Here is a 21119-nt window from a genome sequence, read left to right as displayed (position 1 = left end):
CGATGACCCACATTCACATTATGGACAACCAGACCAAACTAGTGATCACCGGAAAAGATCCTACACCAGTACAAGTATGGAACAATTCCACTCTCCAGAGACAGGATGTGAAAACACACCATGAAGAAGCAGATTTCATCATCATCCATCACTTAGAATTGTGTCAGGTGTCAGTGGTGACTCACATCAAAGTGGTCTGCGATGATAGATGTCTTTGTCCTGTTGATTCATTTCTACCTCGAGGAAAAGATGACTGTGGATGTCAGCATGGAGAGTCCATGTGATGGGTGGGCGAACGTAGACATTCGCCAAACAGCACTGAAACACAAAAGCATCACCAAATATCTGCCTGCTGTACGTGCTCTGACCAGATGCGATACTGTGTCATATTTGTTTGGCATTGGAAAGGCCACAGCGCTGAAGGTACTAATGGGCGGACATCATCCCACCTTACTTGGTCAGTTGGAAGTAGACGAGGAAAAGATGATATCTGAGGCAACTACCTTCATTGCTGCCTGTTATGGTTCCAAAGTCGAAGGTGATATGTCCACACACCGGTATCAGTTGTGGAAGTCAATGATGGCCAACTCCATTACCTCTGCTCTGAAATTGAAGTCATTGCCCCCATCGCATGATGCCTTTGTTCAACATGTACATCACGCTCATCATCAAGTCATTATATGGAAATCGGCCACTCAGTCAGATCCTCCGAACTTGGATCCCATCAAGTATGGATGGCAAGAAGGTGAGGACTGTGTGACGTTGGATCCAACCACACTTCCACCTGATGTGTCTGCTGCACCAGTTACCATTCTGCAGCTGATCAAGTGTTGATGCTCCACCAGCCGGCCATGTTCCACCGGGAGGTGTGGTTGTGTGGCAGCACAGATGTCATGTTCGATGTTTTGCAGTTGTAATGCTGGATCAGACTGTTTTAACGAACAGACAAGGGAAGTAGCTGCTAATCACGACGATGATGACCAAGATTGAACATAATGTAGAACATTGCATCCTTAACAAAGTTAATATTTGTTTGCCAAAAAATAAAAGGTAATTTCAAAATCATATACATGTACATACTTACTTTAAGACATAACCCAAAGTCATAGTCAACTATCCGCACGTATCCGGATATATTTGTGTAAAAATCGTATTCCAATATAATCATCAATTCATTGATCATTGCAAGTAAGTTACTTCAGCAGTCATTGACTATTATTGTACGTAGTATTGATATTTGAGGGTTCATCAAATTCAATTTCTTACTCGAAGTGATCAGTGGAACTGCAAAATAGCCATTTTTCATACGAAAATGGTCGCCATCTTGAAAATATGAGACAGGTCTTATACATACATATACATATATATATATATATATATATATATATATATATATATATATATATATATATACATATACATACATACACCTTCAATTTTATCATTATCGGATTCCTTGACCATGAAGACATAGTCGTAGACACCAAGATTGTGTTTGTAAGTGCATTAGAAGTGAAGGTATAGCGCAAAACAGAATTTATCAAAAGTCGGTTGCGGCCATTTTGTTTTTCGCCTCTAAGAAAAATTCCTCAAGGGTGCGAGTCTGGCACCCGGCTGATTCTGATTCAGGATAGCTCAGAGATGATGAATCAACCAAAAAATTCACAATGACGCCACAACATGCTTTTTCACATTTCCGCTGGACTAAATAAAACACAATGGTATTACAAAAATAAAATACACAATAAAATAATTCCAACCCATCATTTTTGACAGGCTTTATACTAGTATATAATAGTGGTCTAAAAGAACACAGTTTAAGTAACATAACCTTTTAATTTGCATACATTGTGAACCAAAGGCCTCCATGTTTTACTCGTGTAAAAGTCTGTCAACAATGACGGGTTGGAATTCTTTTATTCTAAATATTCAGAGACCGGAAGATGACGTTTTGCAGCAAGAAAAAGCGTTATTTCAAAACACTGTGTGTACAAATATTTCCCTCTTTTCTTTGTCTTCTGGGATCTTTCATTTTGAGGGTAGAGCCTCATGAGCGTGCCAAAGCCTGAAGCCTCGGCCTCGCGTCAGGTGTGCAACTGTGCATATATCTTGTTTATTTTGGAGACATCGCACATCTGTAAATGACACTCATTTTACTCTGCACGTGTTACACATAACGTGCAGCAAATTTCACCTCTTTGTGCCTTGTATTTATTTATTTTAACGCTTCTGTACACCGCCATTGAGGTCTGGTTGCAAGTCACCATCGATATTTCCAAAAACAGAGTTGGTGTCAAAGCCACCCAATGCTCGCCTGTTTATACATTTATCGTTTTTAAAGGACCAGTCTAATAATTAATATTTTTTATAAAGCATTGCAGTGAAGTATAATTTTAAAGCAATATATGTATTTGTATATTGTAATCAGTAACAAGAGCGCAAGTGAGCACAATATACGCCCGAACAAGAAGGTATATACAAAATTGTGCTACTACATGGAAAACAACATCCTGGTTGCCATGGCAACCACATTAGATGACGAATGTATGTCGCGACACACCCTCTCCACAGTCTGTACCTATGTACCAAATATGAAACGTGAAAGTTGAAAACTTTGGGAGTTAGAGTGTGGACAGGAACGGATGGAAACGGCATCCTGCTTGCCATGGCAACCACTTTAGATGACAAACGTATGTCATGACACACCGTCTTCACAGTCTGTACCTTTGTACCAAATATGAAACGTGAAAGTTGAAAACTTTGGGAGTGAGAGTGCGGACAGGAACGGATGGAAAACAGCATCCTGGTTGCCATGGCAACCACTTTAGATGACGAACGTATGTCGCGACACACCGTCTCCACAGTCTGTACCTATGTACCAAATATGAAAGTTGAAAACTTTGGGAGTGAGAGTGCAGACAGGAACTGATGGAAAACAGCATCCTGGTTGCCATGGCAACCACTTTAGATGACGAACGTATGGCATGACACACCCTCTCCACAGTCTGTACCTATGTACCAAATATGAAACATGAAAGTTGAAAACTTTGGGAGTTAGAGTGCGAACAGGAACGGATGGAAACAGCATCCTGGTTGCCATAGCAACCATTTTAGATGACGAACGTATGTCGCGACACACCGTCTCCACAGTCTGTACCTATGGACCAAATATGAAAGTTGAAAACTTTGGGAGTGAGAGTGCGGACAGGAACTGATGGAAAAAGCATCCTGGTTGCCATGGCAACCACTTTAGATGACGATCGTATGTCGCGACACACCGTCTCCACAGTCTGTACCTATGTACCAAATGTGAAACATGAAAGTTGAAAACTTTGGGAGTTAGAGTGCGGACAGGAATAGACGGAAAACAGCATCCTGGTTGCCATGGCAACCACTTTAGATGATGAACTTATGTCGCGACACCGTCTCCACAGTCTGTACCGATTTACCAAATGTGAAACATGAAAGTTGAAAACTTTGGGAGTTAGAGTGCGGGCAGGAATAGACGGAAAACAGCATCCTGGTTGCCATGGCAACCACTTTAGATGATGAACTTATGTCGTGACACACCGTCTCCACAGTCTGTACCTATGTACCAAATATGAAATGTGAAAGTTGACATTTTTTTGTGCACATTAAGGCTAAATTGCATCAATGAATCTAAAAAAAAATTCAAACTCGATTCCCCATGGCTAGTTGATCACATGTATGAAATTTTGCATCGATCTGTTAAGCGGTTCTGTAAAAGAAGGTTTTTTAAAATGTTTTTATTTTCAATCCAACATGGCCACCAGATCGCATGACCGATGACATCATAGACTTAATTATTCACTCATCAGGTGGTGGATCAGATATATAACATTTCAGATTTTTTGGTTAAGGATTTTGATTCAACCAATTATGGCTGGAATAACACTTCACCGATGACATCATCATAATCACCCTATATACCCGATGGGGAGTTGACAGATGCCAAGTTTCAATTTTTTTCGTTGAGTGGTTTCAGAGTAAAATATGTCCAAATAATTTGATTTAATCCAATATAGCTGCCATAACATGTGACCTTTGACAAAGTTATCAATAAAATATTCTCCATGGGGAATCCGTTCGATGTTTAAAGTTCTGCATCGATTGGACATGCGGTTGCAGAGAAAACCATTTTTAAAGCAAACACACACCAATTAATCCCATCTAGTGGGGTCAGTTGGTGGAATGGTTCTGACCAAAATCTTTCATCATCTGCTGGGCCAAGGCTGACGTTCGACTATGGGAGGAAGTTGTAGTTAGTTCAGGGTGCCGGCGATAACCCGCCTACTCTTCACGAAAGACACCGTGGGATCTTAACATCCACCAATTAATGGCAGCAGACGGGTCATCCAGTTTAACATTCTTCTGATGGACGGCACATACTGATGTATCATCCTGCATGCGACACACCAGGATGACAGTTTATAGCTGGGTCGTGATTCAATCCTAAGCTCGACAGCTCAGAGTCCAGTGGACGCACCTCGAATCTATCCCAATAAGTACCATGCTTCCCTTCAATTACGTGCTCAAATAGATAGCAAGTAAACATCCCAAACAGTCACAAACTAAAGTGTCATGAAATGTCAAAATGTCATCTCAAAAATTCTTGCTCACCAAGAGCTGCGAAAAATTCCTCAAGATTCATCTTTACTATCCGAAACCCCGTCACAGACGGATTCCGTTCCATGAGCCCAATATGACAACCAGTGGCGTCTCTTGTAAGAGCCGGATCCCAGTCGATGTACTCCATGGCCTTACCTAATGAGGCCTACAAAACGTCCTTGTACACGACATTTTTGGTGTACACTACTCCATGTGAAGAAGTCCCCTGATTTGTGCACGTGTCTACTTTGACGTACAAACACCGTGTCAAAACTTCTCAGGTCACAGTCTCGAGAAAAACGTGACGCGACAACTAGGAGGAGCACAAAATTGTTCCTTCAGTATTAATATATAGATACGTTCGTCGATTCAAAAAGACTCATCCAAAGAAATACTGTCGTCACAAATGGAAACATAATGTATCTCCATCTGAATGTGGCAAGAAAGTCGAATCTTTGTCCTCTGTGTTGCGAAGGGTAAAAGTGTGACAAAGAAACGAGTGATATGATCGCTGAGAACATGGCAGAGATTTAAATAATTCAGTGGATGGGGTGATTGGAACTTGGTGCTTTGCAGATAAACAATGCACAGATGGAAGTTCAGAGCATTTTGTTTAAACTTACAATGACAATGCGTTAGGTAAAGCTTGCTCCTCAATTCCACTGAAGTTATTATTACGTAAGCAAAATCTGTTTATTATGTATGCAAAATGGTAGAACATCCTTCTGTCTTTGCACCCACCCTGCCTCCTCACCCTTTGTTTTACAGTGCCCCTTTACAACCGTGGCGAATCACAGCAAGCGTACAGCTCTAACTGGTATGATCTGCATGCATACAAGCTCGTCCATTCCAAAGTCGGGGATGTCACAGGGTTTCTTGGCATCATTCGATGGAGGTCATACAGGAACATGGAGGTCATTTGCGCTTCACAGGAACATGTCTTCAAAATAGTCATCAAATTCTTCCTCCCTGGAACAACAACATCAGTCACTCACTACTGAATTGGAACAACAAACCATACAAACACACCGTTACATTCGATAGGTAAAGGTGACCTACTGTGACAGCAGATCACCCATGAGTTATCTAGTTCCGTCAAGTCATGTCAAACTTCTGGGAACATTTATAATCAGATTTCTACAAACAATCCTATCCTGCACTGCTTCCTGAAGCTCCAGAATGGACAGCTTGGTTGCATCCTTTACCCCATACATCCGGCAGATAGACAGTCTGTTCTTCCTCTTCTTCCCTGAACCATACCCAGTGTGGGTGATTTATCCAGACTTTCATTTTTTCTTTGAGCATCAGCACTTCTAATCATGGTGGTATAATTTACTCAAGCACTGATTTGTTTGTTCTTCTTTCAGTATTTTGAATATTCATCTCCAACACCAACTGTCAATCTTCTTCCTTTCTTTCTTTCTTTTTCACTGTCCATCTCTCACATCCCCACATTGCAACTGGAAATACCAGAGCATTCACCGGCCTCCTCTTAGTTTGGATTGTCGCATCTTAGTCCGTCCAGATCTTTGGCAATCCTGACATTACTGTTTTCCCTAATGCTAACCATCTATTGGTTTCTCCTCCACATATTTGGGTACTTCCATGAGTACATCCTTACCTGGGGTACACCCATGAGTACATCAGTGTAAAACATGGAGCAGAAGCAAGCTTTAAACACTTTTACATTTATAAGTTAGGCAGCACTGTTTTGCCAAAACCTTCTTTTTCTTTCGGCTGCTCCCGTTCGGGGTCGCCACAGCGGATCATCCGTATGATCCGCATAGTGATTTGGCACATGTTTTACGCCGGATGCCCTTCCTGACGCAACCCTGGTCGCCTCTTACAACACAGGGATATACTGTTTTGCCAAAACCATGTTATATAAACATTCCTGAATCATAGAACATTTACAGAAATTTTCTGTATGTATGTATGTATGTATGTATGTATGTATGTATGTATGTACGCACGCACATTATAAAATCAAAAACGGCAGGGCCAATCTCCACTATATTTTGCAGACATGCTCAGGGTACCCAGGGTCAGGTCATGGGCACAAAATAATTACCCATCACCCTTCCCCTGCCACTCCCGAGGATGGGGAGACGACTTGCGAATTTTGCCTATACACGTGGAATAGTGCGAGCTGTTTAACCACAGACCCTTCCCGGAGGGAGTGGGTATTGACACCTTTCTTTCGCTCCCAGAGGGAATGAGTGTACTATTAGTAAAAGAGATGCATCCGTCCATTCATCACGCGAAGAAGAAGCAGGACCTCGAGCCTTAATTCAGCAATTCCTGCTGTCTTAGCATAATAAAAATGGTACCGTTGGAAAGATGATAATCAAACTTTACATTCATGCTTGGGGTATCCAGGTCACGAGTGGGCATTAAATAAATCCCTCCCCCCCCAACCTTCTTCCACCCCCACAAGAGTGGGAAGACGTGATTTTTGCTACTAGTTTGTAAAATTAGTGTTCACAATGTGCAGATATTGTGAAATGGCAAAAAACACAGAACAATAACTGAATCGAGATGTTACATCTGAGAACAAAGGCTCGGAGGGTCTAAGTTTTGACAGAGACTGGTCTTCAGGTAAGACGAAGTAAGACACACTGACCAAATATTTCCCTCAAGGGAGGGGGTAGTTGGGGTGTGGGTGGCATGTGAGATGGACGAGAGAAAAACAGGCAGGCAAGTCACTGATTCTACCTCAAGGTATGATCAGCAAGATAAAATTGGCTTAAAATGCATAACATACAGTGCAGCTGCATACTATGAGACAAAATATAACATGTTGGGTATCAGAAGCAAAGCGAAGCAGCTAGAGATGAAGAGAACACAGGAGGTGGGATGAAGAAGATGGATAAGAAGTGTGAGGAAAGAAGAGAGGAGGGAGGGAAGACCGTTGGTGAGAGGAGGGCAATTTGATGAAAATGTGTCTCCATAATAAAAGGATACAAAACCGACAGCATTATTTTCACATGGTCGAGGAGATTATAGCAATCTCACCAGCAGTCACAATTATTGTGTGTAAACAATTCATGTCGGGTGATCGAAGATAGATTCCAATATGGTTGGCATATCTCCACGTTACAAACGTGAGAGGGGGACGGGGTGTTTGATTAAGAAGATAAAGTTGAGAAATGGAAGAGAGGGGAAGAGGAGACAAATGGTAAATTTGGGAAGTTGTGGAGAATGCAGGGAAAAAATGTGTGTGTGTGGTGGGGGGAGGGGTGCTGGGTGAAAGGGGAAAGAATGTTGGTAGGGCATTCGAGCATGAGCAGGAAGGGAAAAGGTAACAACTGCATTTTCTGGCCTATAAGTCGATGTGGAGTTCAAGTCAAATTGGCTAATTTTCCTATTTTTCTTTCCTTCATTCATAGATAAGTCTATTTAGAGTACAAGACAAAGCAAAATCAACTCCAGTAATTAGCAAAACTGTTTGTCAGAACATGAGAAGCGTTAATTCCTCCCTGAAACACAACATCGCTGCCTACGGTACTTTCAGGGTCATGATTATTAATGAGATGTTTGTGCATATTATTTGAATTGATGTCGGACCCCCGACATTCGCGGGCGATACGTTCCTGAAAAATTCCGCGAATGTTGGGGCATTGTTTCAATGGGAAAAAGAGGGATAGGTTCCCAGCAGTTTGTGATTCATAAGGGAAAATCAAAAATCCCACAAAAAAACCGTGAATATGTGAAGCACATGGCCGCGAATGTAGAAGCAGGTCATAAAAAACAGTGAGAGCGGATTAATGTTTAACTTAGGGTCCGGCGATATATCGATATACTGGTTATATCGGTATAATTTTTAATTTTAATATACCAGTATTGGAATGTTGAATACACTGGTATAGCGAAAAAATAAAATAAAATCGGTATGAAAACAAATTATCAGAATATCCACAAAAATATCAGGATATCACCAAAAAAAATAAAATAAAAAAAAATCGAAGAAAGGTGTTTACAAGCTTAAAATACCGTACATGGTTTAAAAACTTTTGATGTACTTGGCTACACCTGGAACAGTGGAACGTATGACGTCAAGACGTACCAGTAAGTACGAGCAGTAGGTTTTATCTTTTAAACCCCAGCACCCAAGCATCGTACAAGCAATCGAGTTTTTCTTTTCCCTCGAGGCTGTTTTTAAAGCAATTGCTAATATTGGTTATTTTATATGAATCGGGTGTGCTTGAAAAACTGTGCCGATTACTGAAACGTTGATCCACAATGGTGATACCGGCCTGTGCCGATTAACGGTAAGCCAATCCGCGATAGTGATACCGGCCTGTGCCGATTACTGACATAACGATCCGCAATAGTGATACCGGCCTGTGCAGACTACCAGTACAGCAATCCACGATAGTCATACCGGCCTGTGCCGATTACCGACATAACGATCCACGATAGCGATACCGACCAGTCCCGATTACCAATATTGATCTCACTTTAAGAAAAAAAATCATTTTTCATACAAGTTGAAGTTGGAAGTAAAATAACCGTTGTCATCGTGGGAAAAAGTCTCATGTGTGAATATTTTGAAAAATTACCATGCGTCAATGATGTGTACATCATATATGAATACGTAATGGACCATTTGACCATTTCATATTTTTGGAACCTGCATAAAAAAAATTCTTTTAAAAAAAATTCTGATATACCCATCCGTATGAGCCCCCAGACATATCGATATCGGAAAAAAAAAAAAATCGACGACGACGGAGCCAAGTTTAACTGCTCACCCAATAGGCAAATGTTCCGGGCAATGATTTCTATAGTGTGTTGTAAATTCACAATTACCGTACACAATTTATTTCAGAAAATATCACACTTTGCAAAATAATTTTAATTTATGCAATTCAATGCGTTTTAAACCATAGATAAGTCGATTCTGAGAACTGGTCGAGGCCCGGACTTCCAGGGACAAAAAGTATCGACTTGTAAGCCAAAAAATACAGTGTATCGACTTGTAAGCCAAAAAATAGTGTGCAACATGGAGTGGAGAAAGCAGTAATCAGTAATCCATAGGGAAGAGCAGTAATCCATTGAGTTACAGACAAAGGTCTTGTACCCCGTGAGTAGTTCTGATTTTTCAAAGAATGACACGGTGCAATGGAGGATGTCCAGTCTGCAGCTGGTTTTGGAGGCCAACATTGCTACATAATCATCCAAGGAGAGGTCATGGCTGATGGCGAGACCAAGAAGTTCGTTCGGGAGGCTGAACCTCACACAATGGCTGACCATGCAAATAGATTACAGGTGGGTTCGTTTGACGATCCTTCCGGAGAGACAGGGCGAGACTGTGAAATGTGCCGGGAATGAAAGACGTGTTCGATTCGCAAGCCAAACATGCAATCAATTCCAGATCAGCAGTGTGAGACACAGCGGCCTTTTTCATCCAAACATGGGGAGGGAAGGGGGGGAGGGTGGTGGAGAGGATGCAAATTCTCTATGTGAATGTGTATCGTGTAGCACCGCCTCAAGGTTTTCCCTGTTACTACAAGTATCCACCATTTCCAGTGCAGTATTCCTGTCCCCACGAAAAAGTCTCATGTGTGAATATTTTGAAAAATTACCGTGCATCAATGATGTGTACTTCATATATGAATACGTAATGGACCATTTGACCATTTCATATTTTTGGAACCTGCGTAAAAAAAAAAAAAAAAAAATAAATAAATAAATAAACTTTTTTAAAAAATTCCAATATACCCACCCGTATGAGCCCCCCCCCCCCCCCCGATATCGGAAAAAAAAATTAACGACGACGGAGCCTAATTTAATTTAATTTCAGTGTGCAGTGAGGTGTTTTGAATTACGAGTGCGCGCCCGTACGTGCAAATAAATAAATAAAGAAGAAGAATTGTGACGTCATAGCACCGTGTCCTCTCATTGGTTTGGTAAATAAATGGCCATAACTTGGGAACCGCTTGTCCGATTAACATCAAACCTTGAAAAGGCACAACCACAGGGCCTCAGCAATATACCTGGCAAGTTTCAATTAGATCGGACTAGTGGTTGTCGAGACACGGTGGTCACAGACAGACACACAGAGATTGCTGGAATTATAGACTAGTGCATCCCCGTACGTGTGTGGCCATACGTGCAAAAAAAAAGGAAGAAGAATTGTCACGTCAATCGTGACATCATAGCACCGTGTGCTGTCATTGGTTTGGTAAATAAATGGCCATAACTTGGGAGCCACTTGTCCGATTAATATCAAACCTTGAAAAGACACATACTCAGGGCCCCAGCAATATTCCTGGCAAGTTTCAATTAGATCGGACTAGTGGTTGTCGAGACACGGTGGTCACAGACAGACACACAGACACACACAGAGATTGCTGGAATTTTAGATAGATAAGCAGGAGGTATGTTTTTGCTTTGTGCAAGTAACCAGCTCTATATTTTTTTGCCAATACACCACCCCAAAAAGGTATGCGTTGAAAAAATATGTTGCATGCTTGGAACAAGATTACCCGTAGGGTGGGTACTCTGCTAGTAAGAATAAATTCATGACACCAAATCAGTTTATATTTTTCTTGCATGTGAAAATGCAAAAATAACACCAGAACAGCACTCGGTGGAGCACATACCTCCACAGTTAACGTTTTGTATCCCACCGATAGGCCAGATCTGCATCTGGAACTCAACCAAAATCTAATCGGCTTGTTCTCATCACCCACTCAAATCATCCACCAAGTTTTGTCACAATCCATCCACAATTTTTTGAGATATCGTGCTGCATATCGTTTTTCGCCTCATCTCTCAATCATGAAGAATCACTTCGAAAATAAAATATATATATATATATATATATATATATATATATATATATATATATATATATATATATATATATCTCGCATCCGGATCCGGATCTTCACGAAAATTGAATCAATTCGTCCTTCTCACACACCCAACCTGTCCACTAACTTTTGGCTGAACCGGCCATAACTTTTTGAGATATCCTGCTCACAGACAGACAGCAAACAAACAGACAGAGGTGAAAACATAACCTCTGTCCACCATCTGTGGTGGAGGTGAAAACCCCACCTTGATTTCTCTTGCTCAGTTTGTGGAAGATTCTTCCAGTAATCCGATTCGCTCATCTCGGAGGCTTCTGTATTTCCTGAAAAAAAAACAGAAAAACGAATAAATGAAAAATAAATTTCCTTTAAACGGAATTTTTTTTTTTAAAGACTGAGCATTTAACATTTCAGATTCTCACCAGAGTATATAGATTACAGTACATCTAAAAATGAACAATCTACAGGATATCAAAAGTAGATCTGTCTGAAGAATCACACACCGATTACAGTGGCCTCCCCACCCCTTCGGGAATGGCCGAAGATAAAAGTAAAACATAAATATATACGAGTCATTCCATCTCGTATCACCGGAGGCCTCCCAGTTGACCCCCTAAGATTTACTTTAAACTTTCATAAAATAGTTTCCAGGTATCAAAATGAAGCTGCATAAAATTTTAGGTCCATAGATGCGGTCAACTCTGAGATATTGAGGGTTGGAAATGTGGTTGTGGCCCTATTTTTATGGTCGTTGCGAGCATCACAAAATGAACGGCTACTTTTAAACTCCCACAACTTTTTAAATATTAATGCGAGAGCCTTGACATTTTCAGAGATTATTCTTCTAAAACTGCTCTGTAAGAAAGAAACATAAAACGGAGTATACCTCTATTAAATTTTATGACCTGATCAGTTGAAATCCAGAAAAAAAAAATGTTGGTTTTGTATGAAGACCCAACTTTGAGACCCCGTATATTTTTATTAACCCATCCCAGAAGCTTGACATTTTTCATGTAATAACTGTATGGTAGTTGTATTCAAACACATGTTTACTTTTCTTAATCAGTCATATAATACAGTCATGATCCCTCAAAAATTGAAAATTTTCATTTTTCCCCGAAATTCAGGTGAGGATTGCAAATATATGACAAGGTATTCCACTTCAAATTGTTCACCATTGGAAAGAGCAAATTCAAGTTTACAAAAGTGTCAAATATCAAAGTGGTATAATGTTTCTATCAATATTTTAAAAACATTTGAATAAATATGGTTCTGCCAGTGCTGTGCGCGTTGTGTGTGCTATTTAATGAACAGTCCCTTTACATGTAGTACATGTATATACAATGTACATACATATCATCTGCTATTAGGGTACCATGAACACAATACCTTGAAATTTGAATTTGTAATACTTTGTTTCTCATTTGTAAATAGCAAGAGCTTAACTCATCTGGCTGGGGCTAAAAATAGAACTCAGGAATAGTGGCTGATCTGCTGATGTCAGCAGTGTATATAGTTAGATTCAAGGGAGGACATTTGTTGGGTTCCTTTGGTCCATGTGATGAAAGTTATTGATGATCACCTAACATCAACTGGGAGGCAGTACAAGCTCGCACCTGACTTGGAAAAGCAGATCAAGGGCCTATTCAAATCATTTATGTGAAATGTTTTATTACATTCTTATTTAATTGCAGTATGTGATATATTTTTGTATTATTAATTTGAGTCAGAGAACTAATCATTCATGATTACCATGGTACCCACACCATGCACACACTTCATGTATTTACGACTGTGTGAACAACAGTTTTAAAAAAAATATAGAAAATATATTTTAAAAAAAATATACCACTTTGATATTTGACACTTTTGTAAACTTGAATTTGCTCTTTCCAATGGTGAACAATTTGAAGTGGAATACCTTGTCATATATTTGCAATCCTCACCTGAATTTCGGGGGAAAATGAAAATTTTCAATTTTTGAGGGATCATGACTGTATTATATATGACTGATTAAGAAAAGTAAACATGTATTTGAATACCACTACCATACAGTTATTACATGAAAAAATGTCAAGCTTCTGGAATGGGTCAATAAAAATATATGGGGTCTCAAAGTTGGGTCTTCATACAAAACCAACATTTTTTTCTGGATTTCAACTGATCAAGTCATCAAATTTAACACAGGTATACTCAGTTTTATGTTTGTTTCTTACAGAGCAGTTATAGAGGAATAATCTCTGAAAATTTCAAGGCTCGAGCATTAATATTTAAAAAGTTGGGGGAGTTTAAAAGTAGCCATTCATTTTGTGATGCTCACAACGAGCATAAAAATAGGGCCACAACCACATTTTGAACCCTCAATATCTCGGAGTTGACCGCATCTATGGACCTTAAATTTTACACAGCTTCATTTTGATACCTGGGAACTATTTTATGAAAATTTAAATAAATCTGAGGGGGTCAACTGGGAACATTTTCTCAAATTTGGTGATTTCAGATGGAATGACTCGTGTGTGTGTATATATATATATATATATATATATATATATATATATATACATATATATATATATATACATATATACATATATATATATACATATATATATACACACACACACACACACACACACACACACACACACACACACACACACACACACACACACACACACACACACACACACACACACACACACACACACACACACCATGGAATGGACTGGCAGAATCTACTATAGTGGTGCGTGTGTGTTTGGGGAGATACTTTTTGGCCATTAATTACATAGTCTGTTCATTAATTACGCACTGTTGAAATGTACCTTTTGACCCTTTAGACTGCTGAGACCCCTTCAAACTTTGAAGACTCTTTAAGACCCCAAGGACCCAAAAGACCCAGATGACCCAGAACTCTCAAATGTTCCCAAGGACCAAAACTCCCAAAGGTTCCTGAGGACCAAAACGTCCCAAAGGTTCCAGAGGACCCAAAAGTACCAAAAATTCCAGAGGACCCAAAAATCCCAAAAGTTTACAAGCACCCAAAAGTACCAAAAGTTCCCAAGGACTCAAAAGTCCCAAAAGTTCCAGAGGACCCAAAAATCCAAAAAGTTCCCGAGGACCCAAAAGTCCAAAAAGTTCCCAAGGATCCAAATAAAAAGTCTCAAAAAGTTCCCAAGGATCCAAAAGCCTCAAAAAGTTTGAGGACCCAAAACTCCAAAAAATTCCCCAAGAACTCAAAAGTTCCTGAAGACGGTAAAAGTCCCTGAGGACCCAAAAGTCCCCGAACACCCAAAGTCCCAAAAAATTCCCCAAGAACCCAAAGTCCCAGAGGACCCAAAAGTCCCAGATGACACAAAAGACCCCTAAGACTGTAGATCCTGTTGACCCTTTAAGACTCGACTATACTACAAAAAAATCTGTTAGAATTCCCATGCTTTAAACGCACGCCACGTTAAGGTATATAAGGCAGCTTAACATGTCGTTCTACCACGGCATGGCATTCCAATTACAATGATAACATTGCAACAAAGAATATAATATAAACACTAATAATATTTTCAACAATAATAAGAATAGCGGTATTATATGGCAATGATAATAACGAACTTACAATCCCAACGTTGGCCCGAAGCACCAAGCGTTGGCTTGGTGAAAGGCAAGCTAATACTGAAGCAGTACAGCAGTCAAGTATGCAAAAAGGCTGTTAAGACCAATGAAAATTCAGTCCATCAGAACAACGGGCCCACTTGTACCTCTAAAACTTGTAGATATATTGTTGATTTGATGCCCTACCTTTGTCCCTTTCCAGTAGTGGGAATTACCTACTTACATCAGACTTGCATTACTATAAATATCATCAACAGTCAAGAGGAAGTCTCATTTCTCAGTTTTAAAATATTGCAACGAACACACGGCACAGCCCTACCAAACTTGAACCTGGTGAGAATGGGAGTTAACACTCCACAAGATGACCTGAGCTTGAAGGCTTTAATTGAAATTGGAACCCGCCGAATGGATGCTCGGGGCACGGTGTAATTCTCAATATGGTTTCACATGCCGACAACGCAACTTGCACGTACCCACTGAAAATTTAATTCACGATTGGAGAGGCGATCCATCCCACTACCACAGGAATAAAAAAATTGATATAACAAGTTCAGTGAAATGTGTAAAAGAAACCAGGACAGGAAGCAAGAAAAACAACAATAACTACAAGGGCACGAGATCGAGCGAATACCTCCGCCATGCAATGCCCGATTCAGTATAACATATCAGGCACAAGAAAATTTTGACATATCATGCCATATATCGTTTTTGGCACCATCTTTCAATGGTGAAGAATCACTTTTAAAATAAAATAAAAAATTCTTGAATCCAGATCTGGATTCGGATTTTCACCAAAATCTAATCAATTTGTCCTTGTCGTCACACACCCAACATGTGCACCAAGTTTCGTCCGAATCCGGCCACAACTTTTTGAGATATGCTGCACACAAAGAGACAACCAAACAGACAGACAGACAGGAGTGAAAACATAACCTCCTTCCACCTTCAGTGGTGGAGGCGATTACAGGAAGAAAATGAAGAAGGAGCCGTCCTCATCGAAAAATAAATCACGCCATCATCTATAAAGATTTTGGTCTCACTTGCGTGATACTCTATCCTTATCAACCCTGATTCATTTGAGAGGTTGGCGGACACACAGAAGGAAAAAAACAGGGTTGGAAGATGTGGTGGGGATTTTAAAAATCACGGAACAGATTCCTCCTTTCGTGGGAGAGACCAAAAGAGCCCTCGGTGATGCTCCGGTTGGGATTACAGCCGAGGACCTTTGCAGAAAACCTGAGAGAACCTGCACAAGTTCCTCACCCTGTGAAGGTGATTGCTTAACCGCTCTGATGCAGACCTTACTTTCAGGTTTCCTGGCTCAACTGCCGGTTCTCACCCAAAACCTGGTTCAAAACCGTCCCTCGCGTGACATCATCAGTCATGCTCATTGGTCACCTGGCTTGAGCACAGCGTTGATTGGCCCGATTTAAAATTACGCTTGCTCCATTCAGCTCGAGAACCGTTCGTCGTGAGGATGGTGAGGAGAAAGGGGATAACGGTATTTATCAAATATATAAATGAGAAATAAGCAAATTTAACAGTGAAAATACAAAGGGACGAGGGGAAAAGGCAAGGTTCTACTAAACACTATCCTAGCAGGTCAAAATCGGGGTTACAATACATTTACTCTAAGAAAATGACGATATAACTAATCAACTAATTAACCCCTTTAACCCTCAAAGTCCATTTTTATTGATGCATTATGTCCCAGATTAGTGAATGGATCCCTTCACTGGGACAATTACAATCATCCGATCCAACCTCAAATCGACCGTGCGGCACATCTAGTCATGCAGTGGAAGACTTCAGGTAACAGCAACTCTGATCGTCACTGGTAGAGTACTGAAAATCACCCGAAGAGGAAAGACAACCTTGCAACGGACGATGTTTTAATCACCATGTTGTGACAAAGGATCAGGGAGGCATTCAGATCACATCAACAGGGAAGCACCACTATCCCAACAACTCACCGTCATGAGCTTCTTTGGTCGGCCCTTGTTTGCTCCGCAAAACTGATGATGCTGCAAGACATTATCACCAGAGTAAATGCAGGCAAGCAACAGATCTTTAATAATAATAATAAATGTCAGTTTAATGCCAAAGCATGAAACTTAACCTTTTCTACTATTCGGTTTTTCCTAACAGCCCTAACTGTTTTTCTCAAAGAGAAACTCAATTGAGAGCAACAAAAATAATTAAGCAGGCGAAGGTTTCCGTAGCGTGAGCAGTAAGCATTGCGACTGTGGCTCGGTTCTCCGTGGGGCCATCCCCGGAGTTGGGAAGGCAAAATAAATTGGAGGATTGAATGAGTAAAGCAATGGGACAAGTGAACGATGAGTTCAAGAAAGAATTGAAAAAAAATGTTTTCAGTGGCTACAAAGCAATGAATTCCCACACCACGACAAAGTGGCCGAGAGGTATGCGCACTCACTCTAAACTGTCTAGCCTGTTTCACCTTTGTGTGTGATCTGCTTACATTTCAGACGTTATTCCATTTCATTATGAGCTCGGATTGATGTTATCTCCTATGTAAAAGCAAATTTGACAGTTTGTTTGTTTGTGACGTGAATCCTCTGAGCTTCTAACATAAGGTTAATCGCCACAAAACTTTTAAGGATCACATTGTTAAACACAATACACTTTACTTGGCGAGAGGATCCGGGGGGGTGGGGGTGGGGGTGGGAGGAGGGAGGGAGTGGGATTGCGGTCGGAGGAGGTGGAAGGTGAGTGGGAATGAGGGTGGGTTCGGAGGAGGTGGGGATGAGGGAGGGGAAGAGGTGGGATGGGAGTCCGGAGGGAGGAGTCAGAGGAGGGACGGGGGTGGGGTCTGAGGAGGCAGGGGAGGGGTTGGATGAGGGAGGGAAATAGGCGGGAGGAGGGACCATACGTTGCCCGGCAATGCTGGGTACCTTTACTCGTCTTCAATAAACCAGAGATGACGACAATGATGACAATGGCAGAAACAGAAACAGAAATAATGTGCACACGCAGTTGTGTCTCACCAGCCCCAGATACAGATGATTCACCCTCTTCTCCCAAAGGACAATGCTCAGAATATTTTTTCGATTTGTCTTTCTTTTCTCTCTTGCACTTGCTCTTCTTGATTTCCTTTCTCCTGTTAAAAAAAAGGTTATTGAGCACACTTCAAGGCAGGGTGTTTCAGACCCCGACATTACTGAATACGAGTAGATTTCATTATTTTTAAAAAATCATTTTTACTTTTCCACAAAGTAAACCAAATTAAAACACCTTTACTTGTTTGCATAAGAAACATAATGTAACCCATGAAAGTGACCGTCTACATAATCCGTACACATGAAGATTAGTAAATGTGCACCCTGAGCGGGATAAGCAAATACGTTATTTTTGTTTAGCTACTTTCTTCAATCCCTTGCAAAAAACATAGAAATTTGGAAAGGGGGAGGGGGGGCTCGTTGGCATTCACAATCACAAATGAGGCATCCTACTATAAATTTGCAATTGCTCACTGGCTTTGACACCAATACAATTCTTTATGACAGACTCTGGGCATCAAAAAGCGACATATATCGAACAAACAGTTTCAAATGTAGCACCAAACCGCCATTAGAGCATTCAAAATGCATCAGATGTGGCAATAAATGTGAATTGTTGCTCCCAGCTTGCCGACTCAATGACAAAAGATACCATTTGCGTTTTTGCCCCCTACATCCATACCTTGTTTATAATCCCGTGCGAGCACAGGCAACTTGCTAGTTTGAGGCAATAACCCCTTATAAAGGATATAATGTTATACAGATACACAATCTTTTCCCTTTGTGACCTCGGGAAATTGAGCAAAACCCAATGTTGTGCAGATGACACACGGAAAAGCTCAGAGCAAAGCAAACTACCGACTGAGTTATCAGTTGCTGCTCAATTCTTCTTCGCAACATACAGTGTCTTCAGAAACTATTCACACCCCTTGACTTTTTCACATTTATTCTGTGTTGCAGCCTGAATTTAAAATGGATTAAATTTAAATTTTTTGTCACCGATCGAAACAAAATATGCCTGGTGTTGGCTTAATGGTTAGGATGGTGGGCTTGGGATCCTAGAATCCTGAGTTCAAATCCCACTCAGCTGTTGAATTAACACCAGGTGCGGTTGACTCTGCCTGTCATCCTTCTGACGTCGGCAAAATGAGTGCCAGCTCGCTGGTATCCTGTGTTGGAGTGGCGACCCGTCCAGGATTGTGCCCAATAGCCAAGGAGCCTGCTTAGGCAGCACCAATGCTCTGCACAGAGTATGGTCCCAATGGATGGATGGATAAGTATTCAGCCCCCTGAGTCAATACTTTGTGGAAGTGCCTTTAGCAGCAATTACAGCTTTGAGTCTTCTTGTGTATGTCTATCAGTTTTGCACATCTGGATTTGGGGATTCTCTCCCATTCTTCCTTGCAGATTTACTCAAGCTCTGTCAAGTTGGATGGGGAGTGTCGGTGAACAGCAATCTTCAAGTCTTTCCACAGATTCTCAATGGGATTCAATTCTGGGCTTTGGCTGGGCCACTCAAGGACTTTCAGGGTCTTGTTCTGAAGCCATTCCAGTGTTGCTTTGGCTGTATGCTTGGGGTCATTGTCCTGTTGAAATGTAAATCTTCACCACAGTCTCATGTGTTTTGCACACTGAAGCAGGTTCTTCTCAAGAATTAACCTGTATTTAGCTCCATTTATTGTTCCTTCTACCCTTACAAGTCTCCAAGTCCCTGCCACTGAAAAGCATCCCCATAGCATGATGCAGCCACCACCATGTTTCACGCTAGGGATGGTGTTCGATGAGTGATGAGTTGTGCTTGGTTTCCGCCAGACATAGCGCTTTGCATTCAGACCAAAGAGTTCAATTTTTGTCTCATCTGACCACAGAATATTTTGCATCATGCTCTCAGAGTTGTTCCCGTGCCTTTTTGAAAACTCCAGGTGTTGTCATGTGCCTTTTTCGCAGGAGTGGCTTCTGTCTGGCCACGCTCCCATAAAGCCTCAATTTGTGAAGTGCTGCAGAGACTGTTGTCCTTCCGGCAGGTTTTCCCATCTCAGCGAAGGAACTCTGCAGTTCTGTCAGAGTGGTCATTAGGTTCTTGGTCACCTGCCTAACCAAGGTATCATTCCCTGGTTGCTCAGTTTGGTCAGATGGCCAGCTCTAGAAATACTCTGGGTAGTTCAATATTTTTTACATTTCCTAATGATGGAGCTCACTGTGCTCTTGGGAACTTTGAACACCCTAGAAATTGTTTTATACCCTTCCCCAGTCTATGCCTACTCACAATTCTATCTCAGAGTTCTACGGACAGTTCCTTGGACCTCATGGTAGAGTTTCTGCTCTGACATGCACTGTCAACTGTGGGACCTTACTGTATATAGAAAGGTGTGTTTCTTTCTAAATCATGTCCAATCAATTGAATTGGCCACAGGTAGACTCCAGTCAAGTTGTGTGGACATCTCAAGGGTGATCAAAGGAAAATGGATGCACCCAAGCTCAATTTGGAGTGTCATAGCAAAGGGTTTGAATTCTTATTGACTAAAGATATTTTAGCTTTTCATTTATAATTAATTTGTAAAAAATTTCCAAAAAAAATTTCACTTGGACATAATATATCAGTGACAAAAAAAAAAATATCTCAATTTTATCCATTTTAAATTCAGACTGCAGCACAACAAAATGTGAAAAATTCAAGGGGTATGAATACTTTCTGAAAGCACTGTAAACTTCAAGTGACAATTGCATTGAATGGCAATTTATTTTACCTGACTGAAGAAATCAGTGGAGCACATTTCATGTTTTACACTTCAAAAAGAGGTAATTAAATTTAAATTTCAAACCTGCATGGTGGGTGTTGCATGCTTACTTGTGATGGTGGTTGAGTTTAAATGAGCAGTCAGGACAAAGCCCTAGAGGCAGAAAAAGGAACAGCAGAATGTGATCTGAATAGAAAAATAGCCTCGAGCCAAATGTACGACTCGATTTCCCAGAAACATCCGTAGAAGGATATGCAGGCTAATGCATTCAATCATTTATCCTTTCGCATTGTACAAATATGATA

At 40.8% G+C, this 21119-nt stretch overlaps 1 protein-coding gene across 3 annotated transcripts in view; it reads right to left on the bottom strand.

Moving 5' to 3' along the window:
• Positions 1 to 5137: 5137 nt before the first annotated feature.
• The window catches only part of LOC147015235 (protein FRA10AC1 homolog), a 52270-nt gene continuing 36288 nt past the window's right edge, over positions 5138 to 21119 (bottom strand). For all 3 annotated transcript variants that reach the window (XM_085849808.1, XM_085849807.1, XM_085849806.1), the window contains 5 exons: positions 20925 to 20967; positions 18065 to 18177; positions 17033 to 17083; positions 11698 to 11773; positions 5138 to 5598 (listed from right to left, as the gene is read on the bottom strand). In XM_085849808.1, the coding sequence (XP_085705934.1) occupies positions 5556 to 5598; positions 11698 to 11773; positions 17033 to 17083; positions 18065 to 18177; positions 20925 to 20967 (326 nt within the window). In that variant the 3' untranslated portion in view covers positions 5138 to 5555. The remainder of the gene's footprint in view (positions 5599 to 11697; positions 11774 to 17032; positions 17084 to 18064; positions 18178 to 20924; positions 20968 to 21119) is intronic.

This window comes from Eptatretus burgeri, chromosome 12, assembly GCF_056783735.1.
Source record: "Eptatretus burgeri isolate ZD-2024b chromosome 12, Ebu_testis_v1, whole genome shotgun sequence".
Taxonomy (NCBI): domain Eukaryota; kingdom Metazoa; phylum Chordata; class Myxini; order Myxiniformes; family Myxinidae; genus Eptatretus; species Eptatretus burgeri.
The sequence above is the reverse complement of the archived record's forward strand: the minus strand, read 5'-3'. Positions and strand labels throughout refer to the sequence as shown.